This window comes from Tarenaya hassleriana, unplaced genomic scaffold, assembly GCF_000463585.1.
Source record: "Tarenaya hassleriana unplaced genomic scaffold, ASM46358v1 Cleome58, whole genome shotgun sequence".
Classification (NCBI taxonomy): domain Eukaryota; kingdom Viridiplantae; phylum Streptophyta; class Magnoliopsida; order Brassicales; family Cleomaceae; genus Tarenaya; species Tarenaya hassleriana.
Window position 1 is genome coordinate 596,862 of NW_010968329.1, and position 22,041 is coordinate 618,902.

Consider the following 22,041-nt stretch of genomic DNA (forward strand, 5'->3'; position numbering starts at 1 on the left):
TTCCGATCTGGAATTCTCCTTTGAGAGGGATTGGAAGTGTGATCATCTTGTTTGCGGAGCTGAACAGGACTCACCCGGTTCTTCTTCATCATTTCCTTGTCGCTCTTGAGCCATTTCATAGTGTTTCCATCTTCTTCTTCTTCCTCTTTTGTTTCTTGAGTGCATTCTTCTGCTTTTCTCCTTCGCTTCTTCAAAGGCATAGATTCTCCGGAAACTGATCGAGCATTTTCCGCCGAGCATTTCTTAGCTTCCTCTTTCAAATACGATATCGCTGCAAAAGTAAAAACAACATAAAAATCATCACGAACAAAATCCCACCTGCTATCTCAAATCCTACGAGGAACCCAGTTGTCAAACTCCCAAATTTCTCAGAGAAATCATGCCGAATACTAAGACAGTGTATTTGCTAAAAGATTAGAGACAGGAATAAGCAATAGAGACCAACCTTCTTTTACCAATAGCATGGAGAGAGGAACCTCGCGTTTGTAGCCATCGATCTTCTTCATCTCTTCTTGAAAATCCTTGACGAAATCATTGAGTCTCGAAAGTCTCTCCGAAACATCTTCGATCTTCAAAATCTTTTTTAGAATATCTCGGATCGTTTCCACTAGAGAATGCACACTCAGCTGATCCCCTGAAGAACCCATCTCCGAAATCGATCCTAAGCTCCAGAATTCTGCCCAGAGAACTCAAAAGTTTTCCCGGAAACGTCGGGTTTCCGGAGAAAATCCTCGAATCTGCCCGCCAGTTTCTTCTTCCCCTCTAATCGTTTCAGGTCCCAACTTAGTATGCGGAAGAGGGTGAAGAACCAACCTGAGATCGGCAAGAGAGGAAACTTATAGAAGACGGGTTAGGAATGAGAATCTTGGCAGTGTTACAGACTTTGCGAGGGAAATGTGACAGATTAAAGAAAGGGAGAATCAGAGAACTAAAGATCAAATTTTGGAAAATGTCAAGAAGATTTTGGGGAATGAAAGATTCTGTTTTGCGGTATTTCTCACGCTCGCGTCGTCGCATATATTGGTCGTAAAATATAAAAATCAGAAAAATTATGAGAAAATCCCAAAAAAATTGTGGAATTTGCACATAACTGATATATTCCATTTAAATTTTAATACGTTATCTCCAAATTCGGTATTTTTTTTAGATTTTTTTTCTAAAATTATTGTTTTTATTAGAATGTTAAATTCTCACAATTTTTTATGAATATAAAAATAACTATTATAGATTGAAAAACTATTATAGATTTTAAAAATATATATAATATATGTGTTAGGATACCGTACGATATGTTGTTTAAAAGGAATAAATTTTAAAAAAATAAAGTATGTTTTAATTATCTTTAAAATTTATTATAATTTCGAAATTTTTCTCTAAAAAGATATAGAACTTATATACAAATAATAATGTGAATTCTATACTAAGTAAATGGAATCAACAACAACAACCATTCCCAAGTTTATTTGGGGTCGGCCGTATAAATCCTTCTTCTCCACTCATTTCGATTCCGAGTTAACTCTTTCGGAATCTGCAACACTTCCAAATCGTTTCTAATTATACACTCTCAAGTAAGTCTAGGTCTACCTCTTTCTTTCCTTCTCACACCTATTCCTATATTCTCCACTTTTCTAACCGGCACATCTATCGGTCTACGTTGTAATATCCAAACCATCTTAAACGTCCCTCCCGTATCTTCTCTTCGATGTCTATTACTCCTATTTTCTTTCTAATAATCTCATTTTTAATTCTATTCATCCTTGTGTATCCGTACATCCATCTCAATATCCTCATCTAGGCCACACTCATTTTAGACATATGTTACCCTTTTGCAGCCCAACATTCGCTACCATAGAACAATGCCGACCTTACGGCGGTACGGTAGAATTTTCCTTTCAACCGTAGGGGAACCATACGATCACAAAGAACTCCCATGCCTTGTCTCCATTTCATCCATCTCACTTTTATTCTATGGCTAACATCTTCGTCGCAACCCTCATTTTTCTAAAGGATTAACCCAAGATATTTTAAATGCGGGTTTTGAGGTACCGTTCCTCCTTGCAAGATAACTCCCAAATCACTAGAACGTCTGCCACTAAAGTCACAATGCATGTACTCAGTCTTCCTCCTACTAAACCTAAAACCCTTAACCTCTAATGTACTTCTCCATAACTCTAACTGTCCATTTACTCCTTCTCTAGACTCGTCTATTAGCACGATGTCGTCCCCAAACATCATGCACCCCGATACTTTCTTGTGTATATCTCTAGTCAGTTCATTCATGACTAATGCAAAAAGGTACGGACGTAGCGCGGACCCTTGGTGCAACCCTATCGAGATGGAAAAATCTCGCGTGTCACCCCCTGTTGTTCGGACACTAGTAGTCGCACCGTTATACATATCTTTCAATACTTGTATGTACCTTACCGATACTCCCCTACGCTCTAACACCCACCATAAAACCTCTCTTGGTCTTCGATCATAAACTTTTTCGAGATCGATAAATACCATGTGCAAATCTTTCTTCATATCTCGAAACTTCTCCATCAAGTTTCGAATGAGAAATATTGCTTCCATTGCAGATCTTCCGGGCATAAAACCAAATTGGTTTACGGAAATAGATGTGTCGCTACGTAAACGTCACTCCACGATCCTTTCTCACAACTTCATTGTATGACTCATAAGTTTGATGCATCTATAATTTGTGCAACTCTGGATATCTCCCTTATTTTTAAATATAGGAATTAAAGTGTTTTGTCTCCATTCATTTGACATCTTCTTCGACACTAGGATTTTATTAAACAACCTAGTAAACCAAATTACTCCATCTTCTCGTAACACTTACATACTTCGATAGGAATACCATCGGTATCACACGCTTTACCTATTTTCATCTTTCTTAACGTGTCCCTCACCTCTACACATCCAATCCTTCTAGTATAATCAACATTCCTCTCCTTAGTGACGATCTCTAGTTCTATGTGGTCCATTTCCATACTTTTGTTATATAGGTCATCGAAGTAACTTCTCCATCTTTCTTTGATGTCGTCGTCTCTAACTAGAGTATTACCTTCTCTATCTTTAATGCACCTAACCACGTTCAAATCTCTAGTTCTCCGCTCTCTCGCTTTAGCTATCCTATATATATCGTTTTCTCCCTCTTTTGTCCCGAGCTTCTCATACATCATTTAAAAGGCCTTTGCTCTTTCTTGGCTAACGGTTTTCTTCGTCTCTTTCTTAGCCAACTTATATTACTTAAATGGAATATTATAGTAAAAATATATTAAATCAATCCAAGTAGAATATACATTTATGAAGCCAATATAGGTCATTGAGCTAATGTAACATTTATTTATTTGCGTTTATAAGCTTATTTGCTAGATAAAATAAAATACATGTATATTTCGACGAGTAAATATAAAAAAATACAGAGTTTTCATTGGTATCTGAAAAATATAGGTTTTTTTTTGTGATTTTCCCTAATATTAATATTGATCTCTAAAATGATCCATCTAAATCAAAATACAAAATATTAATCTTCCAAAATGATCAATTCAAATTATAAATCATAAAATCTGCGAATGTTTTAAAAAAAATCAACTTTAACTATTTTTTCATTTTCATTTGTTTCAAACATGTAACAAATTAATGTATAATATATCTAAAATAAGATTTTAATCAAATAAAAAAGTTAATTTTTAATCATTAAAAATTAGAAAAATTGCCAAAAAAAACATATACTCTTATTAGATCAACGAAAAAACCCTTTACTTTTTTGTTTACCAATTAAATTCTATACTTGGTGTGATTAACGTATAAAACTCCGAACTTTTAAAAAATTCACCGAAAATCCCCTGTATCTGTCAACTCAAACAAAAATAATGATATGACAATGACATAATTTTCAAATCATGCACACATCATCATAATTATGTCACATTATTATTTCAAATAAAATTTAAATTAAATAAATTATTTAAATTAATATATTTACATATAAATTCATATATACATATATATATATATATATATATATATTTAAAATAAAATTATTTATAATTAATAAAATATATATACACATAACTACAACATATATATATGTTATAACTAATACATATATATATTAAAATAAAAGTAATTATAATTAATTTTATATACATACATAATATATATATATATATATATATATATTTAAATAAAAATAATTATATCTAACATATATACATATAATATATATTAAAAATAATATGTATAACATATGCATATAAAACTAATATACATATTAAAATAAAAAAAGAAAATCCCAAAAAAACACTAGACTTTTTAATTTTGACAAAAAAAAAACTGAACTTTATTTTTTTTATCAAATAAACATTAAATTTTTTAAACGAATCTAAAAAAACACTGAATTTTTTAAGTGATCCAAAAAATACATGAACTTTTATCCGATTATCAAAAAAACACTAAACTTTTTTAGTTAACCAAAAAAATACATGAACTTTTTTCGATTGTAAAAAAAACTAAGAAAAATAATCTGACGTGTTTGCATCTGATTGTACCACGTCAGTCATTTTGTTTATCTTGACAATCATTGAAGACTTAAGTATTTATTTTGTCAAACTTAAAAAGTTTAATGTTTATTTGATAAAATAAAAAGTTCAGTATTTTTTTGTCAAATTTTAAAAGTTCAGTGTTTTTTTTTGAATTTTTCTAAATAAAAATAATTATAACTTACATATATACATATAATATATTTATTAAAAATAATATATATATATATATATATATATTAGTTATAAATGCAACATATATATACAACTAATATGCATATTAAAATAAAAATAATTATATTTGTTTGAAAGTTTTATAATTTAGGTATTTATGTGAGATTTTTGTAAAAGTTTGGGTATTTATATGCGATTTTTCCAAGTAATTATAACTAATATATATACATATAATATATCTATTAAAAATAATATATATATATATATATATATATATATATGTATAATATATATATTGTAGATATATATATATATGTGTAAATTTGTATGTATATATATTAATTTAAAAAATTATTTAATTTAATTTGTTTGAAATGATGATATGATATAATTATAATGATGTGTGCATGATTTGTAACCCGTGTCATTGCCAAATCATCATTTTTGTTTGAGTTGGCAGACATAAAGGTTTTCGACAAATTTTAAGAAAAAATCAGAATTTATAGAGTTTAATTGGTAAGTAAAAAAGTAAAAGATTTTTTTGTTAACCTGAGAATATACATGGATTTTTTTAGCAATATCCACTTAAAATTTTAAAGGCAAGATGTTTTAATTTAAAGTTAAAGATAAAGTGTGGGAGGGGAAAGTGAAATTATAAAAAAATTACTTAAATATCTAGGATAAAACATTAAAAATTAAATTAAACCATAATAATCATTCAGTTAACTATGGTTATCCAGTTAATCTGGTTATTTGGTTATTAATCGAACCGAACTCAAACGGTTGGTTATTGAACTTGCTTATCTGATAGAGAGTGCTTCTTTCTTATCAATGGCCGAAGAACATAGTCTTTGAGTACCAACTCAAAAATACATACATAGGAAACAATTCTTTTTAAGTCTTTGAATATATATATATTCTTATATATATATATACCTAAGAATAAGAAACAATTCTTTTTTTTAAGACTTTGTTCAAGTTCAAGGAAACATAGGAAAAAAACTGGATATACCTAGCTCAAAGATAAGATCTGTGATTACTCCTGGGTTGTCCAAAGAATCTACTCGGTTTCTTTTCCGGGTAGCTCTTGAAATTATCAGCCGACCTGAGTCTTCGATCCTAAAGGAACAGCAGCCTACACAGGAAGCAAGCGAGTTGTCTACATCAAGAAACTGCGAGTCATCTAACATGCACTCATACTTGTGTGTATGTGTGTGTTCACATTAGCAAATGCACATCCATAAGCACGAGTATGTATATATACACATATATATATATGTCTTTGGCCCTATATATATATGCCATCTCCATGAGTACAAGTGAATTCCTGCATTTTGCATTAGAGAATGAGTGCTTTTAGGTGTGTTTGTGGGCACCAACCAGCCTTGTTCCTGCCTTTGTGCTTTTGTACTTTGGAGTTCATAGCAATAAGCAAATGCACTTTACTATAGAGAAATATATCCATACCGTTTCAGAGAAGCTGCCGGTCATGAACTGTTGTTCTGCCGAGGATTTCCCGCCGCATTTCTAGGCCTTTTATACCAAAAGAACAGAGACCAAAGTGTTCTCCACAGTACCCCATTTGCAAAATGCGGGATCAATATCCGTCCCCAGTACGGATAATACGGTCCCGGAAGTTTAAGCAGCGTAAAGAATATCATAATAGCGATGAAATGCCATGGCACTTCTGCATCCTGTAAGAACAAAACAGCTATCTGTATCTTGTCTGAAAATTGAAATAGTGAAACATCATTGTTTGAGAAAAACTCGCCGTTTCATTTTTTTCACCTTCCAAAACAAATCGAGAATGGGCAAAACCAAGAAGGGTTTACACTTATTTGTACCTTAAGACGGGGAGAGATCTCCAAAGCAGTTTCCCGTAGAATGCCAGCAACAACCACACCGATGACTAACGGAAACGGGACTAAAGATAGTTTCCTCTCGTGGGCACAATACGACATCTCACTGACCGAAGAAATTGCAAGTAAAGGAACACATAAGTACTTGACGACTGATATGACAAGATCAAGGACAATCTGGATAAAGTTCCCAAAGGCCCGATCCCATGGAAAATCCTTGATGGGCTGTGGAGAATTATCCCAAACGCTTTTTGCTTTGTCGATTAGATTTTCGAAATTCAGCTTCTCGGGCTCCCCAGATTGTCCAGACGTCATATGAACCGCGCAACAGAAATCTCGCTTCCGAAAACAAGCCCGATTTGTGCTACTACTCATACGGTCATTATTCTCCTTAACGTATCTCGAAGTGAACTGCCAGAAAAATAACACGAGGAATCAGAAAACTATAAGTCAGAATATAAACAACTTCTGCAAACCTAATCCTGTCGGGAGACATCCCGGTTCCATCACACGAAACTGTTTCGATGAAAACTTGAAGGAAAATTCATAATTCGTTCAAGTGCATTTCAACTAGTTTAATTGGCTCACTACACAGTTCTCACCGAAATAGGAGAATGAGAAAACCCGATTTCGATCTCCAAATGGGCAAACTCAGATCATACTTTCTACAACTAGAAACAAGCACTTATCGGCATTGAATCTCAAAATGACCTACAATTTCAGACTGAAATCGCTGAACCCATCTCATGAATTCTAGTTTTCCTTCAAAATATACAAAGGAAGGTTCATCTTTTGGAGGGGACAAAAAGAGTATCAAGAACTATAAAATTGAATCCATTTCACATGAACTACAAAAGCCACCTCCTAACTCTAATCTCCTAATCAATAAGACGAGAACTTAGCAAAACAAAAAAGCTAAAACTCGAAAATTAGATCCTCAAAACTTCAGACCCATATCATTGATTCGAAGTTCATCATCAACCCAAAACAAAGTTATCGAGTAGTTAGCTCTTTGCTCACCTGGGCTGCTCGAAGGGGAGGAAAAAGTTGGAGTTTCGCCACGGAAGAGGTAAAAAGAGGATGAAGCGAAAAAGAACAGAGATGGGAAATAGCCATTTTCTCCAATCTTCTCACTCTCCCTGTTCTTTGAATTTTCACAGAAACGGCATTGAAGAAGAGGGCGTGGAACAAAGATAAGATTTATAGGCGAAACGATTCTTCGTGAATCGTAATTCTGTGAACGTTTTCGTTTCACTCCCGACAAGTAACGAGGGTTTTAAGGGAAGGGAAGGGAGGACGATAGCTAGGATCCTCTACGTAATCGCCCACCTTTAGATCCCATGAGCTCTTTTGGAACTGGTCAAATTCGGTTTCGGTTCGATTTGGATTTCTGTTCAATTATTTTGTATAAAGAATCAATCCAGTTGTTAACATAATTTTAAATAGAAATAACAATATATTGTCATTGGTTTTTATACGCGAAATGATATATGGATCCCTTCGATTTTATATATCAACTTAATTTAATTAAGTTTTTTTTTCGGAAGAAATATAAGTTTTAATTTTGATTTTTCTTAATCAATCAATTCTAGGAAAATATTATGCAATTTTTTTTTATAAAAAAACGTGTTTTCCTTTATTTTAGATATATTTTTCCACATCTAATTGTTATATTTTAAAAAATAAATAAACAATAGTTCTATTTTTTTTAACGTGGAAATTCGTGGATAGTGGATGCGGATTGGGTAAACCACGCTGCAAACCAATAATAATGGTGCTATTTGATTAGACGATAAAAAAAAAATTATAAACGGATACCATATCATTGAAGAAATTCACAATTTACCAAATAAATTAAATATTTATAGTTATAGACATTAGACATGCATTTTTACACTACGTTTGAAAGACGTTTTTATGTGTAAACGTCTAGCTTGATTTGCAGTGTGTGAGATAGTGGCTTGTTATCAGCAAGAAAACTGGTGCGTCTTCCCTTGCGGATTTTAGGCCGATAAGTTTTTGTAACATTATATATAAGATTATATCCACCATTTTGACACGAAGATTCAGACCGAGGCCGATACTTCAGCGGTTGGTATCCGGAAATCATGCAGAGCATTCTTGAAAGATAGACTTATGGCTGAAAATATTCTCCTTGCAGCTGAGATACTTCGTTCATGTGAATGTCAAGGAGTCCCTCCAATGGTGATGGTAAAGATAGACATCAGGAAAATATTTGATTCAATTGATTGGCGGTTGGTTTTAAGGCTACTTCAAGTAATAAACCTACTGAATAGGATTATTAGATGGCTGGAACGTTGCTTCACTAACTCCTAAATTTTCAATGATCACCATAAATGGGGAACTACATGGTTTCTTTAAGGATAGACGTGGTTTTCGATAAGGTGATCTGTTGTCGCCGTATCTGTTCATATTCTCGATGGAGCTCTTATCACAATCATTGAATCAAGCTGCGAGGCTCGAGAGATGGACACTACATCACAGATGTCGAGATCCACTAATTATGCACCTCATCTTTGCAGATGATGTTATTGTCTTCTGTAAAAGGAATTTAGAATCTGTAAATGAAGTTCCATCATTATTGAATGAGTTTGCCACATGCAATGACTTGCAAATCAATCTAGCAAAGTCGGGGGGTTTTCAACAATGTTGGCCAAGATATAGTGCAATACCCTGAATCCGAATTCGAATATTTAATTAATTTTGGAAGAGAATAATTAGATCAACGGGTCTTAAAAAACTTAAAAATGGACCATAAGATATCGGGAAGAGACCTGGGAACCATCACGTGCGAAAGAGACGAGAAAAATGCAAAAAATGGAAAACAGGATGCCTGGACCGACCGGTCCAGGAGACAGACCGACCGGTCCAACCCGACAAAAACAGGGTGCGATCCACCTCGACTTACAGACTTCCATTGAGCTTTTCTCTGCGCTGGGCCACTAAATGGCACGTCGCGACCACCTCCGGACTCTCCACGATGCATGCTTCACAATGGGCTTGGGCTTGAGACCATTCGACCTCTCTTGATTGACGAAAAACCCTAGCTAAGATGGCAGCTCAACCATTTTTTGCTCAGAAGGAAGAAGAGAGTAAAAAAAGGGAAAAGAGAGAGAAGGAAGAGAAAGAGAGAGAAGAGGAAAGGAGCTCGTGGGAGCAAAGAGGGTCAACCATAGAAGGTCTAAAAGGATCATCGACATTGGAGTCACCGGAAAACGCCTCGAACTCTGGCCAAAAGTCAGATCTGGATCTGATTAAGGTAAGTGGCTTGAGTTCACTTTGTGTGAGCTCGTTTTCATTGTTCGACTGTGTTAGATCGATGATTTGTTGCTTGATTTAGAAACAAGATATTGCACTTAACGTTTACAAACAAATGAAGCTCGATTTGGTTGAAAAACAGTTGGATAGTGACTGAAGAGGAGGCAACATCACGTACAGACTTGATTTGTGTTAAACTTTGCATTATATTTTAAGATCAGACATGTGGTAATTAAATGTTGTATTAAACTATTCCGCTGCGTATTCGTGAAATAAAAGTTTTTAACTTCCCGTATTTTGGTTTGGTATTATTTTATCGGTTTTAGTCCATGTGGCGTATCCTGTTCACGGGAAGTAGGATATGGGTGTTACATATAGCATCGGCAACAAGCCTTCCTCTTGACTCCCTTCCTGTTAAATACTTAGGAGCCCATTACGCTCTAAAAGACTATCGAAACGGGATTTTCAACCTCTGCTTGAGAGAATTAAAAACAAGCTCACTTTGTGGAAGACAAAGTTCTTAACTACGGCGGGGACAGTACAACTGATCTCAACGGTAATTTATAGGATGGTTAATTCATGGAGCTCGATGTTTGCTCTTCCAAAGTTCATTCTCAAATCGATTGATTCATTTTGTTCCTCCTTTCTCTGAACTAATACATTAGAAAAATCAACGGAACATAGCATTGCGTGGGCCTCAGTATGCTTGTCTCGTGCTGAAGGGGGATTGGGGATTCGAAAGCTTGGGAACAACATATGACTTTTCGACTGAAACTAATACGGATCCTACTCAGCAAACCTGGTTCACTATGGTATGCTTGGAGTGCAAAGCACTTATTGAAGGGGGGATATTACTGGATTTGTAAGCCTTCGGTAATTCCCTCATGGAACTTTAATAAACTCATCCATCCGATGGTCACGGTCAGGAAGTTTCAACAGAAACAAGTGGGAGATGGCAGGGGTACTTAGTTTTGGTATGATCAATGGGTATCTTCAAGCCCATTAATTACGATCTTCGGCGAGCGTGGCCGAGTCTTGCCCATATATCGAAATCAACTAGGGTGATTGACGCAGAGGATCATTGGCATCTTCCACCGACGAGAGGGGAAGGAATGGGGCAAATCCAACAGGCTCTTATCACTACTGACCTGCCGCAGCCGGATAAAGGTGATGATATACATCTATGGAGAGACCATACAGGGAGTTTAAAAGTTCCTTCTCATCATCTTTCACATGGAAACAACTAAGGAATCCGAGGTCGAAAGTTCCATGATATGATCTAGTTTGGTTTAAACTAGCTATCCCGAGACACTCTCTTGTTCTCTGGCAGACAATAAACCAGAGGCTTCCAACAAAAGATAGGTTGATAAATTGGAGTATTCAAGTAGATTATGTATATATTCTCTGCGAAGAGGCCCAGAAAAGTCATTTACACTTATTTTTTTGCTTGCCCTTATACCTCGACATTTTGGATCTTTTACGCATCCAGGTGTTAGCCACCATCCCCGGAAGACCTGAATCTTTGCACTTCTTAGTTTAATAGTCAAACAAACAGATTATGTAACCGCTATCTAATCCTATGCCTAATTATTCAGGTGTTAGTATATGAGATTTGGAGAGAACGAAATTCGAGAATTTTCTCTGGCACGAAAAGAACATTATAAGAAATGCATATATACATCGGGAACCTGATCCGAGACATCTTCCTCTCGACTAAAAGGGGGAAGTATGATATTGATAACCTTATGTTACACGATCGGTATTACGTATATAGAAGTTGATTACTAGGAGCTGTATATTTAAATATTGCTATATAAATTAGCTTTTGATTGATTATTGGGCAGCCAAGTATTGTGTTTGGATGCAGTTATGGGTTGAATTTTTGTAAATATATTTTTGCTTAATATTATAATCACATTCATACAAAAAAACGTCAACTTAGCCATATATGTTTAATTTTTCATCAGTACATATCTTCTTTACTATACTAATATATATTATCGTTAATTAAATAAAAATTTGGATGGATAACAACAAATATGCACATAAAAAATTTTACCAAAAAAAAACATTCGTATAAAAACACACCGACGATTTCAGAGGAGTGAATTTGTTTTTCGATACTAACCTTTTTGCCTTTTGTTTAGTAAAATGGAAGAAAACTCTTTTTGGAGTACTTTAAGTGAATAATGTATTCGAACTTAGTTATCTTTCTGAGAATTATTTTAAATTATCTTAGACTGTATAATGTCACATCTATATAGCCTTTTCTGTTATTCTCTTGCATTCGATATATTTCCATATCTCTCTGACCTAGTGATACTCAGAAAACTGCTCATTATCGGTGCTTCTTGCACCGACAATCACTCACAACCCTAATCATAGTTCGAATTACACACATAATTTTTTATTTTTATTTGTTTTCATATAAAATAAATTATTTTTTAAAATATACATTTATTCAATTTTTACATCACGTCAAATTTATATACCATAATATTATTTTTGAAGAAAGATAAAACGTAATACGTAAATAATGAGATTTTCGTCTCTTCATAAAATTTTACGTCAGTTATATAAATAAATAGATCTAGAGAAATTTACATATAGAATATGGAAAAAACCCTAAAAATTTTCAAACTTGCTATATAGTGGAAAACTAATTCCTAAATTTGTTTAAGAGTGTTATAATTGTCCTTATCATAAATTTGACCAAAATAATATGTTGAACAATCCTACAAGACGCATGAATTGTCAAGACACGTCAGATTGTAATGTCATATATGCAGAATCGGATTTAATAGACACGGTTTAACAAAAATTCTGATTCAGTAAAAGTAACAATTTGGAGGGTACTTTCAGATTTATCGATGGCGTTTTTGATCGCCGCGTTTTCATTGAACGATGCTAGTCTCACCGGAAAATTTGGGATGAAAGAGAACTAGCCCTGATGACGGTTACTTCGACGCCGAACGGTTCTGTTTCGACAGAGACACATGTCGATCTAGATCTAGAACTCGAAAACTGTCAGTGATGGTAATTATTCCGATCTCCGTCGTTATACCAGATCTTCGGTGAAACGGAATTTTCACTATTATGAACCGGTTTTGTTGAACCGTGTCTATTAAACCAATTTTGCATACATGGTATAAAAGTCTGACGTGTCTTGACAATTTACGCGTCATGTAGAATTGTTCAACATATTATTTTTGTCAAATATTGTTAGGATAATTATGACATTTTTAAACAAATTTAAAAATTATTGTATCCAATTTTTCAAGTTTAGGAATAAATAGAAACACTTATAAGTTTAATAATTATTTTTTTACCGAATTGCAAGTTTGAAAATTTTCAGGAATTTTTTTCAATAGAATATTAATTTCTTTTATCGAAATACGCGCATTTTTATCTAATAATTATTTTATAAAATTTTTTTAGATAGTTTAAGTAATTACCATCAATGACACATTAATCCAATAATACATATATATATAATTTAATTAATATAATAAACATAGCGCATTCACATAGAACTCATTTTTGCAATTCTGAATTTAAACGATGAAATAAGTTTATTGGTGCTTTACGCTTTATTGTAATGATTTATATGGATTAAATGAGGTTGTTTGGTCTGTTTAGTAACTTTGAGGCCAGTGGATATTGTTTTTCTCAATATTAAATATACTTAAATAAAAGATAGAAGATACGAATCTTCAAAAAAATAAAGAGTATCTTATATTATATGTGTGGTGGTGACATTTGATGAATCTTTTTTCCCAATCCTCATCCGTTTGGTTCCCAAACAAACAAAAAAAGGTTAATAAAAATATTTAGTTTAACTATTCAAAATTAACGAGAACCACGAGATTAATATATGAAAAAAATACGACACTTTTTCAAGGTATCAATACTTTAAATATTTTCTTTATAATATTAACTATATTTTTCAACCACTAAAAATTTCGGCACTCTTCCCGTGCGTTAAAGGTCTACTGGTCTTCCTTACAATATTTTATCGCGTAGTGGTGATTAATAAATATTTAGGTAATATTCATCTCTTCACCACCATTACCAATATTAAAATATAATGAACAGATTTCTGAAAAATTTGCATTAATTATATGGCATGGCATGAAATATGGCATATGAAATGTATCTATAATGTATTGAAACATATAATCCGGCCCTCTCTATATGGCACAGCACACGCATACACATATCTATATATATATACACACACAATCTTGTGTGTATAGAATATGATTATATATATACGTGTGTGTGTAAATAAATAACTCCCATACGATTTGGCCCTTCGGAGACGAAAAGCCAACAAAAGCATCTTCCAAGAAACCACCTCAAAACTTTAGCTTACACATTTTCTCCACGTCAGCATATCGACCTATATCTTAAATTTATACACATGCAAGAACTGTATTATATATCTATATTTCTGCGTATATATATAGCTATATATATAGAGGCTCTTGCATGTTAGACTCTGCAAAGACGCGAGAGATTGAGACGTGAAGAATAAAATAGGAGGAAAAAAACCCTAAAAGCGCACCAAAAATATATTTTTTTCTCTATCTGTTCTTGAAAGAAACAATATGGTGACCCAAAGATTGGAGATTTGCATCGAGCTGATGAAGTTGGCCGTCGATATCGTCGTTGCCGTGACTGAAGCCCTCGACGGAGCATTTTTCCGGCAGCCTCCGCCGTCTTCCTCAGGCGTAAACGGTTGTATGAGCAATTACTCTGCCGTTCCCGTTCCTCTTGTTGGGTTCCTCCCTTGAATTTTCTCCTTTTCTTTAATTTTTTTCTCTTTTAAATCCCTTTCGCTGTTGCTTTGATTTGCCCATAAGGTTGTTGAAGATCTTGCTCACTTGTATTAAAAGCCAAAAAGATTTGCAGTTTAGTTGCTCGAGAATAAAGGCATGGTTCTTTTATTTTTGAATTTGTACATGGGGATAAATTTAGAGTATTCCAATTTAAAAATATTTGTAAAACAAATATTTAGACATGTGAATCTCAAAGAAGAGATGAGTATGTGATTCCTCACGCGTTTGACAGAGATGCAATTAGTATCTATCGATAATCCCCATATCGTGAAATCATGTCGCTCGACAGTAGACGTTGCTGAAAGATTTGCTATAGAATGAAGAATTTCGGTGTGAATTGCTTGAAGATATAGATTGCGAGTAGTGTCATGATGATTGGTGGACCTCTGAATGAGAGGGAACCTCCTGGGACGAGATCAAGGGAGGAGAAGAAGGGGGATGGGCAACATCCCCAAAACCTAAAAAAATCAGAAAAATGAATCAATAAATGAGACGATTTTGAAGAGAGCCGGAGGAGTGTTGGAAATATGACTCAAAAGCAGTTACGTGGGAGTTGAAAAGCTGCAGTTATTGTAAGATGTAGAAGTTACAGAAGATAGTTTTGATCAGTTATTACGTGATCACACGGTTTTTTCACCGGTCTTCTAACGCCGTGCACTCCACTTCTTCATACATTTTAGGTATTATAGGACGTTAGACGACCATGGGTAGGTTCTTTTGCTTGTTTTTCCCTTCCAGGACAATTCCATGAGAATTCTCACGAGCGTGGCACGGAAGAGCACGGTTTCGGGAAGACCCGGGAAGCTCAGAGAATTCAGGTGGGTCGTCCGTTTTCATGAGCGACCGCCTGAAAATGAATAAAAACGTAGAATTGGAAATGCCAGAGAAGAATGAGCGACCGCCTGAAATTCTGAGCGACCGCCCGTTTCCTGAGCGACCGCCTGAAATTCTGAGCGACCGCCCGCTTGTAACTGAAAAGGAGAAAATGAGCGACCCTGAAGAGAAAATGAGCGACCCTGAAGAGAAAATGAGCGACCGCTCGATATCAAAACCGGCCCAAAAAGGAAAAGCCCGATTTTTTAGGAGAAACCTAGCTGGAACACTTGCATAAAAAGGGGAGTTTGAGGAGAGAGAAGGGGGACTCGACACTTGGAAAGAAAAACACCTTGGAGAAGAGGAGAGGGAGATTTGAAGACCTAGGGAGACATCTTGAAGAAGGAGATCACCATTGAAGATCACATTGATCATTTCTTCTCCTTTTCTATGTTCTCCCCTTTTGTTTTCTGTTTTGGACCTTTAGATATGGAGTAGTAACCTTGTTGTGGGTGAGGGATCCCCACTTTTGTATGGACACCTATGCTTATCTATGATGCTTTTGAGTTTTCTTCCATTGTTTTGATGTTTTGTGCTTAATGCTATTGATTTGGTTGAAACCCTAATTGATATGATTGTAGAACACATTGATCATAGGGATATGGGAATGATGTTTAGAACCAAATGTCAAATGAGTGAGTTATTCACATTGGGAGATGGCTTAGCTTGCTTAGGGTTCATGATGGGGTACGTTAATGCATCTAGAAATCATTTGGATCATTGGAAAATGGGTGAATCGATTCTCTAGGTAGTGAGTTTAAGCTCGGGAGAGACAAACTCTAGAGGAAGTGCTTGAAGCCCCCAATTGGAAGACAAACCCATAGGCATTGTACCATCACTAACCGTCCATGCGATTCTTGAGGGATCCCGAGCCTACAACGCTTCAAACCGTCGTTTTACAAACCGTTAATTTATATCGCTTTCTCGTATTCCGATACTTACCACAAACCATATTTTTACTTGATCACCTAATCTAGCTTAAGATAGACTAATACATCATAGTCCTCGTGTTCGACCCCGGTACTACAACTACCGTATACTTGCAGATAGTGGTACGAATCAGGTACTAAATATAAGACTCGGTGCGTGCACATCAAGTTTTTGGCGCCCTTGCCGGGGACTAGGCGTTTTCGTGTTAGTCTAGATTTTTGCTAGATCACCATTGCTTGGATTCTTGATTGGATTACTTTGCGACATAACTGTTTCATAGCACTTTCGGTTTGTTTTGTCTTTTTGGTGGGCAGCTCTTCCAGTGCATGACAAGAAGCACAACCGGTAGAGATCAACTCATCTTCGACCCCGAAATAGAAAGGACCCTACGCTTCGCTCGGAGACAACAAAGACAGTGGGGTATGGCCGAAGAAATGCTGAGAGAGAACAACGCACGAAGAGAACAACCCGAAATGGCCGAAGAGCTGTTGAGAGGGGCCAATGCCCAAAGAGGTCCAGCCCAAGTAGCCTCTAGAACGCTTCGAACGTACACACAACCGAAGCACACACAGTTGCTATCATGCATCAATCGGGGACCACTAGAAGAACTTGAACTCCTACCGCAATGCATCCAAATGCTCAACAACATGAGTTTCCGTGGGAGACCAAACGAGGACCTGAATGCTCACCTTACGAACTTCAAGATGAACTGTAAGGCAATCAAGAAGGGACTGGGGATTACTCTTGAAGACGTATTCCTTGAGACTTTTCCCTACTCGCTTACGGAGAGAGCTAGAGATTGGCTCTACACTCTTGAGCCAAACTCTATCTCGACATGGAGGGAGATGGAAGAATAATTCCTTATGCAATACTACTCCCCTACCAAGACTCAACATGCGAGGAATCGGATTAATGCTTTTGTGCAAGAAGATGGGGAGAATCTCCATGATGCATGGGAACGCTTCAAGGAATATCAAAGAATGTGCCCTCACCATGGAATGGAAAGAGACTACCTTCTATCCATCTTTATCCATGGGTTGAAGGATGATACTCGGTCTTGGATTGATGCAGCGTGCGGAGGTGACATATATGACATCCCTTTCCAAGAGCTAGAGGCGACAATTGCAAAACTGGCCAAGGGACGCAGCCATACGTCCAACGAACTCAGTAGGAGAAGCTCGGTGAAAGGAGATGTGGGAGAAAACGCAGCTCTTAAGGCAGTGTTGGCCGACCTTGCTGAGATAAAAGTCCAACTCACCAATGCCAAACAAGTAGCTGCTGTGGAAGATCACAATCCAACGCAAATTCAACCGGGAATGTATATGATTGATCAAGAAGCGGAAGAGAGTCAGAACGAATCAGCCCAAGCCCATTGTCAACTCTTGACTCGGCCCATTTAGTATTGACTCGGTCCGAGTCAAAACTTTGACTCGACCGAGTCAAAACATCAGCCAAGCCCAAAACACTTTCTGGGCTTCGACTCGCACGGAACTGACTCGGTCCGAGTCAAGTACTGACTCGGTCCGAGTCAGAAGGCTGAAAACGTTCTGACACTCTGATTTGATCCGAAAACGATTTTTCCGACCAAATCCAAGTCTTCCTTTCTGAAACTTCACATATAAGTCCATCCCTAATGGTGTGTGACCCTGTAGGCCCATTCGCAGTGGCAGCAGCCTCGAGAACCATTCCCGATCTACAAGTCATGGTTAGCCTCTAGCAAGACGCCATGACCACCCATTTAGAATTGAGTTAGAGGTGATCTAACCAAGGCAATAACAGCTCGAGTTCTGATCCTTTATCTCACGATATCATGTGTTGAACAAGGGCATGGTTTGAGCCACCCTTCAAGTTCAACCGCTTTCTCGTCTTGGCAAATCGACTAATAAAATAGATGCAACTTCATCTATAGCGTGGCCACGCATTTTCATAGTCCGACTTCCACGAGAGGGCCCAGCGATATCTCTCCTATTGAGGAGGTGATAAGTCCCATATTGCATGTCTATTATCTCCATATGATTCGTGAACGTATCTGATCAACGCCGTTATGATCATCCGGTTAAAGACGACGTTTGACGCAGTCAAGACACGCCACTCCTCATATCAGATACTCTAGACATCTCAGGTCTGAGGATCCAAGAACAAACCGCTTTATGAGATTCAAGTCATGACTCTGTCCATGTGACAATCTCATGCGGGTCAACCAGTCACTCGTTCACAACGAGTACCCATGATTGTGATATGCATCCAATGCATCAATCACACCTCATGCTAGTCTTAATTCATCATTGTTCCCACAATGATAACTGACCAGGGAGTTTAGAATCATTCTATAATGATTCAAGGATGCCGAAATATAACAAACATGCCAATCATATAACGGGAATGTAATGCATTCATAAACCAATGAATCAATACAAAGTCAAAATGTCATATCACGGATCATCCTATAGCATTACAACCAACACTCCCCTACCAAGACTCAACATGCGAGGAATCAAATTAATGCTTTTGTGCAAGAAGATGGGGAGAATCTCCATGATGCATGGGAACGCTTCAAGGAATATCAAAGAATGTGCCCTCACCATGGAATGGAAAGAGACTACCTTCTATCCATCTTTATCCATGAGCTGAAGGATGATACTCGGTCTTGGATTGGTGAGCATGTGGAGGTGACATATATGACATCCCGTTCCAAGAGCTAGAGGCGACAATTGCAGAACTGGCCAAGGGACGCAACCATACGTCCAACGAGTTTAGTAGAAGAAGCTCAGTGAAAGGTGATGTGGGAGAGAACGCAGCTCTTAAGGCGGTGCTAGCCGACCTTACGGAGATAAAGGTCCAACTTGCAAATGCCAAACAAGTAGCTGCTATGGAGGATCCCAATTTAGCACAAGTTCAACCGGGTATGTACATGGTTGATCAAGAAGCGGAAGAAGCCAACTATGTCATGTCGGCCCAACCCAATACCCCCATCCATCCAGCCTATACAATCCGGGATTGAGAAATCATCCCAATTTCTCCTACAAGAACACGTCGAATGCGCTAAATCCTCAACCCGCCTTCCAACGGAACAACCAAGGACCTCCGGGTTTTCAACCGAAATATCAACAACAAGGTCAATGAAGTCAAGGTTATCAAGGGAATTCCAACTATAGACCACAGCAAGTGCAACGCAAGGACCAAGACCCGGACATCAAGGATATGCTATTTCAAATCCTCCAAGGTCAAAAATCACAAGGAGTATCCATTGGGGGCATTGAAAATGAGCAAGTTGCATCCAAGAAGCAATTGGAAGGTGTACAAACTCACTTGAAGATCTTGGACAATCAAGTGGCCCAACTTGCATCTTCCTCCTCATCAAGACAACAAGGAATGCTTCCCGGAAAGAACGAGGTGAACCTCCATGAGCATATCAATGCAGTCGAGCTAAGGAGTCGAAAACAACTTCCGGAGATTACACCCCCGATGGTTGAGAAAGTAGTGCCTCCAAGGCTTACAAGAGAGGAAAAAGGCAAGGCGGTAGAGGAAGACACCCCTAAGGTACAAGAGCAAGAGAAAGAGCCAGCCTACATCCCGCCTCCGCCTAAGGTACCCCTGATACCTTTTCCTTCTCATTTAAAGAAATTTAATGAGGACAGCCAGTTCGGAGGTTTGCGGAAATGCTTAAGAAGATGGAGATCACAATGCCCTTCCATGAGGCAATTCTTCAAATGCCCTCATATGCGAAGTTCCTCAAGGATATTTTGACAAAGAAGCGGATAGTGGAAACGGAGACTGTAGCGTTAAGCACCGAAATTAGCGCAGCCATTACGAAGCACGAACTTCCCCCGAAGATGTCTGATCCAGGGAGTTTCTCTATACCATGCAAGTTGGGAAACATCGAGATTGATAGAGCGCTATGTGATCTTGGAGCTAGTGTGAGTTTAATGCCGCTATCCATCTACAAGAAGTTGAACATAGGCGACTTGAAGCCCACGAGAATGGCCTTGCAACTAGCGGACCGATCCATCAAATATCCAGCAGGCATTCTAGAGGACGTACCCCTCAAGATTGGCGGATTCTATGTGCCGGTGGATTTTGTGGTCTAAGACATGGATGAAGATTCCAAGGTACCGATCATACTAGGCCGACCATTTTTTAGTACGGCGGATGCCATAGTGCACGTTCGAGCTGGTAGATTGACGATGAAAATTGGAGACGAGATAGTCGAGTTTACACTCGATCAGAATTTGAAGCAACCGTCAACAAATGATACGGTATGTTATGCGGATATACTTGAAGCGATGGCAGATGAAGTGATTGGGGAATTCCGTGAAGTCGATCCACTAGAAGTGTCACTAATGGCCACAGAAGCAAGTCTATATAGCAATTGGGAAGAGATCGAGGAGATAAGTCGGGCACTGGACGATCAAGAAACTGAAAAAGAGATTTCTGAAGTATTTCGGGCGACTCGCCTAGATTTCCGGGCGACCCGCCCGAAATCACCCAGTTTGAAGTGATGCAGAGGCAAACGAGCGACCGCCCGACATTTCAGGCGGCCCGCTCAAAATCTCTGAGCAATTTCGATCCAATTCCGATTGAAACGAGCGACCGCTCGAGAATCCAGGCGGCCCGCTCGAAATCTCTGAGCAATTTCGATCCAATTCCGGTTGAAACGAGCGACCGCTCGAGAATCCAGGCGGCCCGCCTGTTCACACCTGGAGATGAAAATTTGGGCCTCAGAAGCATCGTCTCGACTACTTACGCCATTCTTGACACACCTCAAGACTCAAAAGGAAAATCATGCACCGATCGGGACCCCGAACATATCCCGCTAGTGGAACTAAAGCTCCTACCTCAAGAGCTTAGGCGAAACCCAAATATGAAAGAAGTGGTCAAGGAAGAGGTCTTGAAATTGTTAGATGCGGGTATCATTTACCCGATTTCGGATAGCTCTTGGGCCTATAGGACCGCATTCAAGACGCCTATCAGGATGACTCCATTCTAACTCGTCTATGGAAAAGCCTGTCATCTACCGGTCGAGTTGGAACACAAGGCATATTGGGCGATCAATGCACTAAACTATGATTGGAAGACCGCAGCGGAGAAGCGAGTCTTACATCTCCATCACTTGGAAGAAATTTGCTTGGACGCATATGAGAATGCGCGGATCTACAAGGAACGAGCAAAGAAGTGGCACGACCGACACATTCTCCCTCGAAGCTTCAAACGAGGTAACCTCGTTCTTTTATTCAATTCCCGACTAAGACTTTTTCCAGGAAAGCTGAAGTCGAGGTGGTCGGGACCGTTTATCATAAAGAACGTTATCTCTCATGGGGCCGTGGAGCTCGAAAATGGAAAAGGCGGATCTTTCTTGGTCAATGCACAAAGGCTGAAACCGTACAATCCAGGAAGTATCAAACCAGAAGGAGGTACCTCTGTACTTTCCCTTTCTCTTATCGATTGAATCGCATGACAGTCTAGCTACGACCTTAAACTAGCATCCTCGGGTAACTCCGAGATGTACATTCTCCATTCTCCAATTCTTCGTTTTCCATC

At 37.6% G+C, this 22,041-nt stretch overlaps 3 protein-coding genes across 4 annotated transcripts in view; 1 reads left to right on the forward strand and 2 right to left on the reverse strand.

Moving 5' to 3' along the window:
- LOC104798801 (myb family transcription factor EFM-like) overlaps nucleotides 1–970 on the reverse strand; it is a 1,880-nt gene extending 910 nt beyond the window's left edge. For both annotated transcript variants that reach the window (XM_010521003.2, XM_010521004.2), the window contains exons 1-2: nucleotides 446–970; nucleotides 6–271 (exon numbers count right to left, since the gene is read on the reverse strand). In XM_010521003.2, the coding sequence (XP_010519305.1) occupies nucleotides 6–271; nucleotides 446–647 (468 nt within the window). In that variant the 5' untranslated portion in view covers nucleotides 648–970. The remainder of the gene's footprint in view (nucleotides 1–5; nucleotides 272–445) is intronic.
- Nucleotides 971–5,553: 4,583 nt separating this feature from the next.
- On the reverse strand, nucleotides 5,554–7,832 carry LOC104798802. The gene is made up of 4 exons (XM_010521005.2): nucleotides 7,601–7,832; nucleotides 6,566–6,991; nucleotides 6,189–6,415; nucleotides 5,554–5,856 (listed from the first exon to the last, which is right to left on the reverse strand). Exons 1-3 carry the CDS (start codon nucleotides 7,694–7,696, stop codon nucleotides 6,209–6,211), a joined length of 729 nt encoding a protein of 242 aa, XP_010519307.1. The 5' UTR covers nucleotides 7,697–7,832; the 3' UTR covers nucleotides 5,554–5,856; nucleotides 6,189–6,208.
- Nucleotides 7,833–14,339: 6,507 nt separating this feature from the next.
- Nucleotides 14,340–14,808, forward strand: LOC109116029. The gene has a single exon (XM_019200742.1). The coding sequence runs from the start codon at nucleotides 14,470–14,472 to the stop codon at nucleotides 14,653–14,655; it is 186 nt and encodes a 61-aa protein (XP_019056287.1). The 5' UTR covers nucleotides 14,340–14,469; the 3' UTR covers nucleotides 14,656–14,808.
- The last annotated feature ends 7,233 nt before the right edge of the window (nucleotides 14,809–22,041 follow it).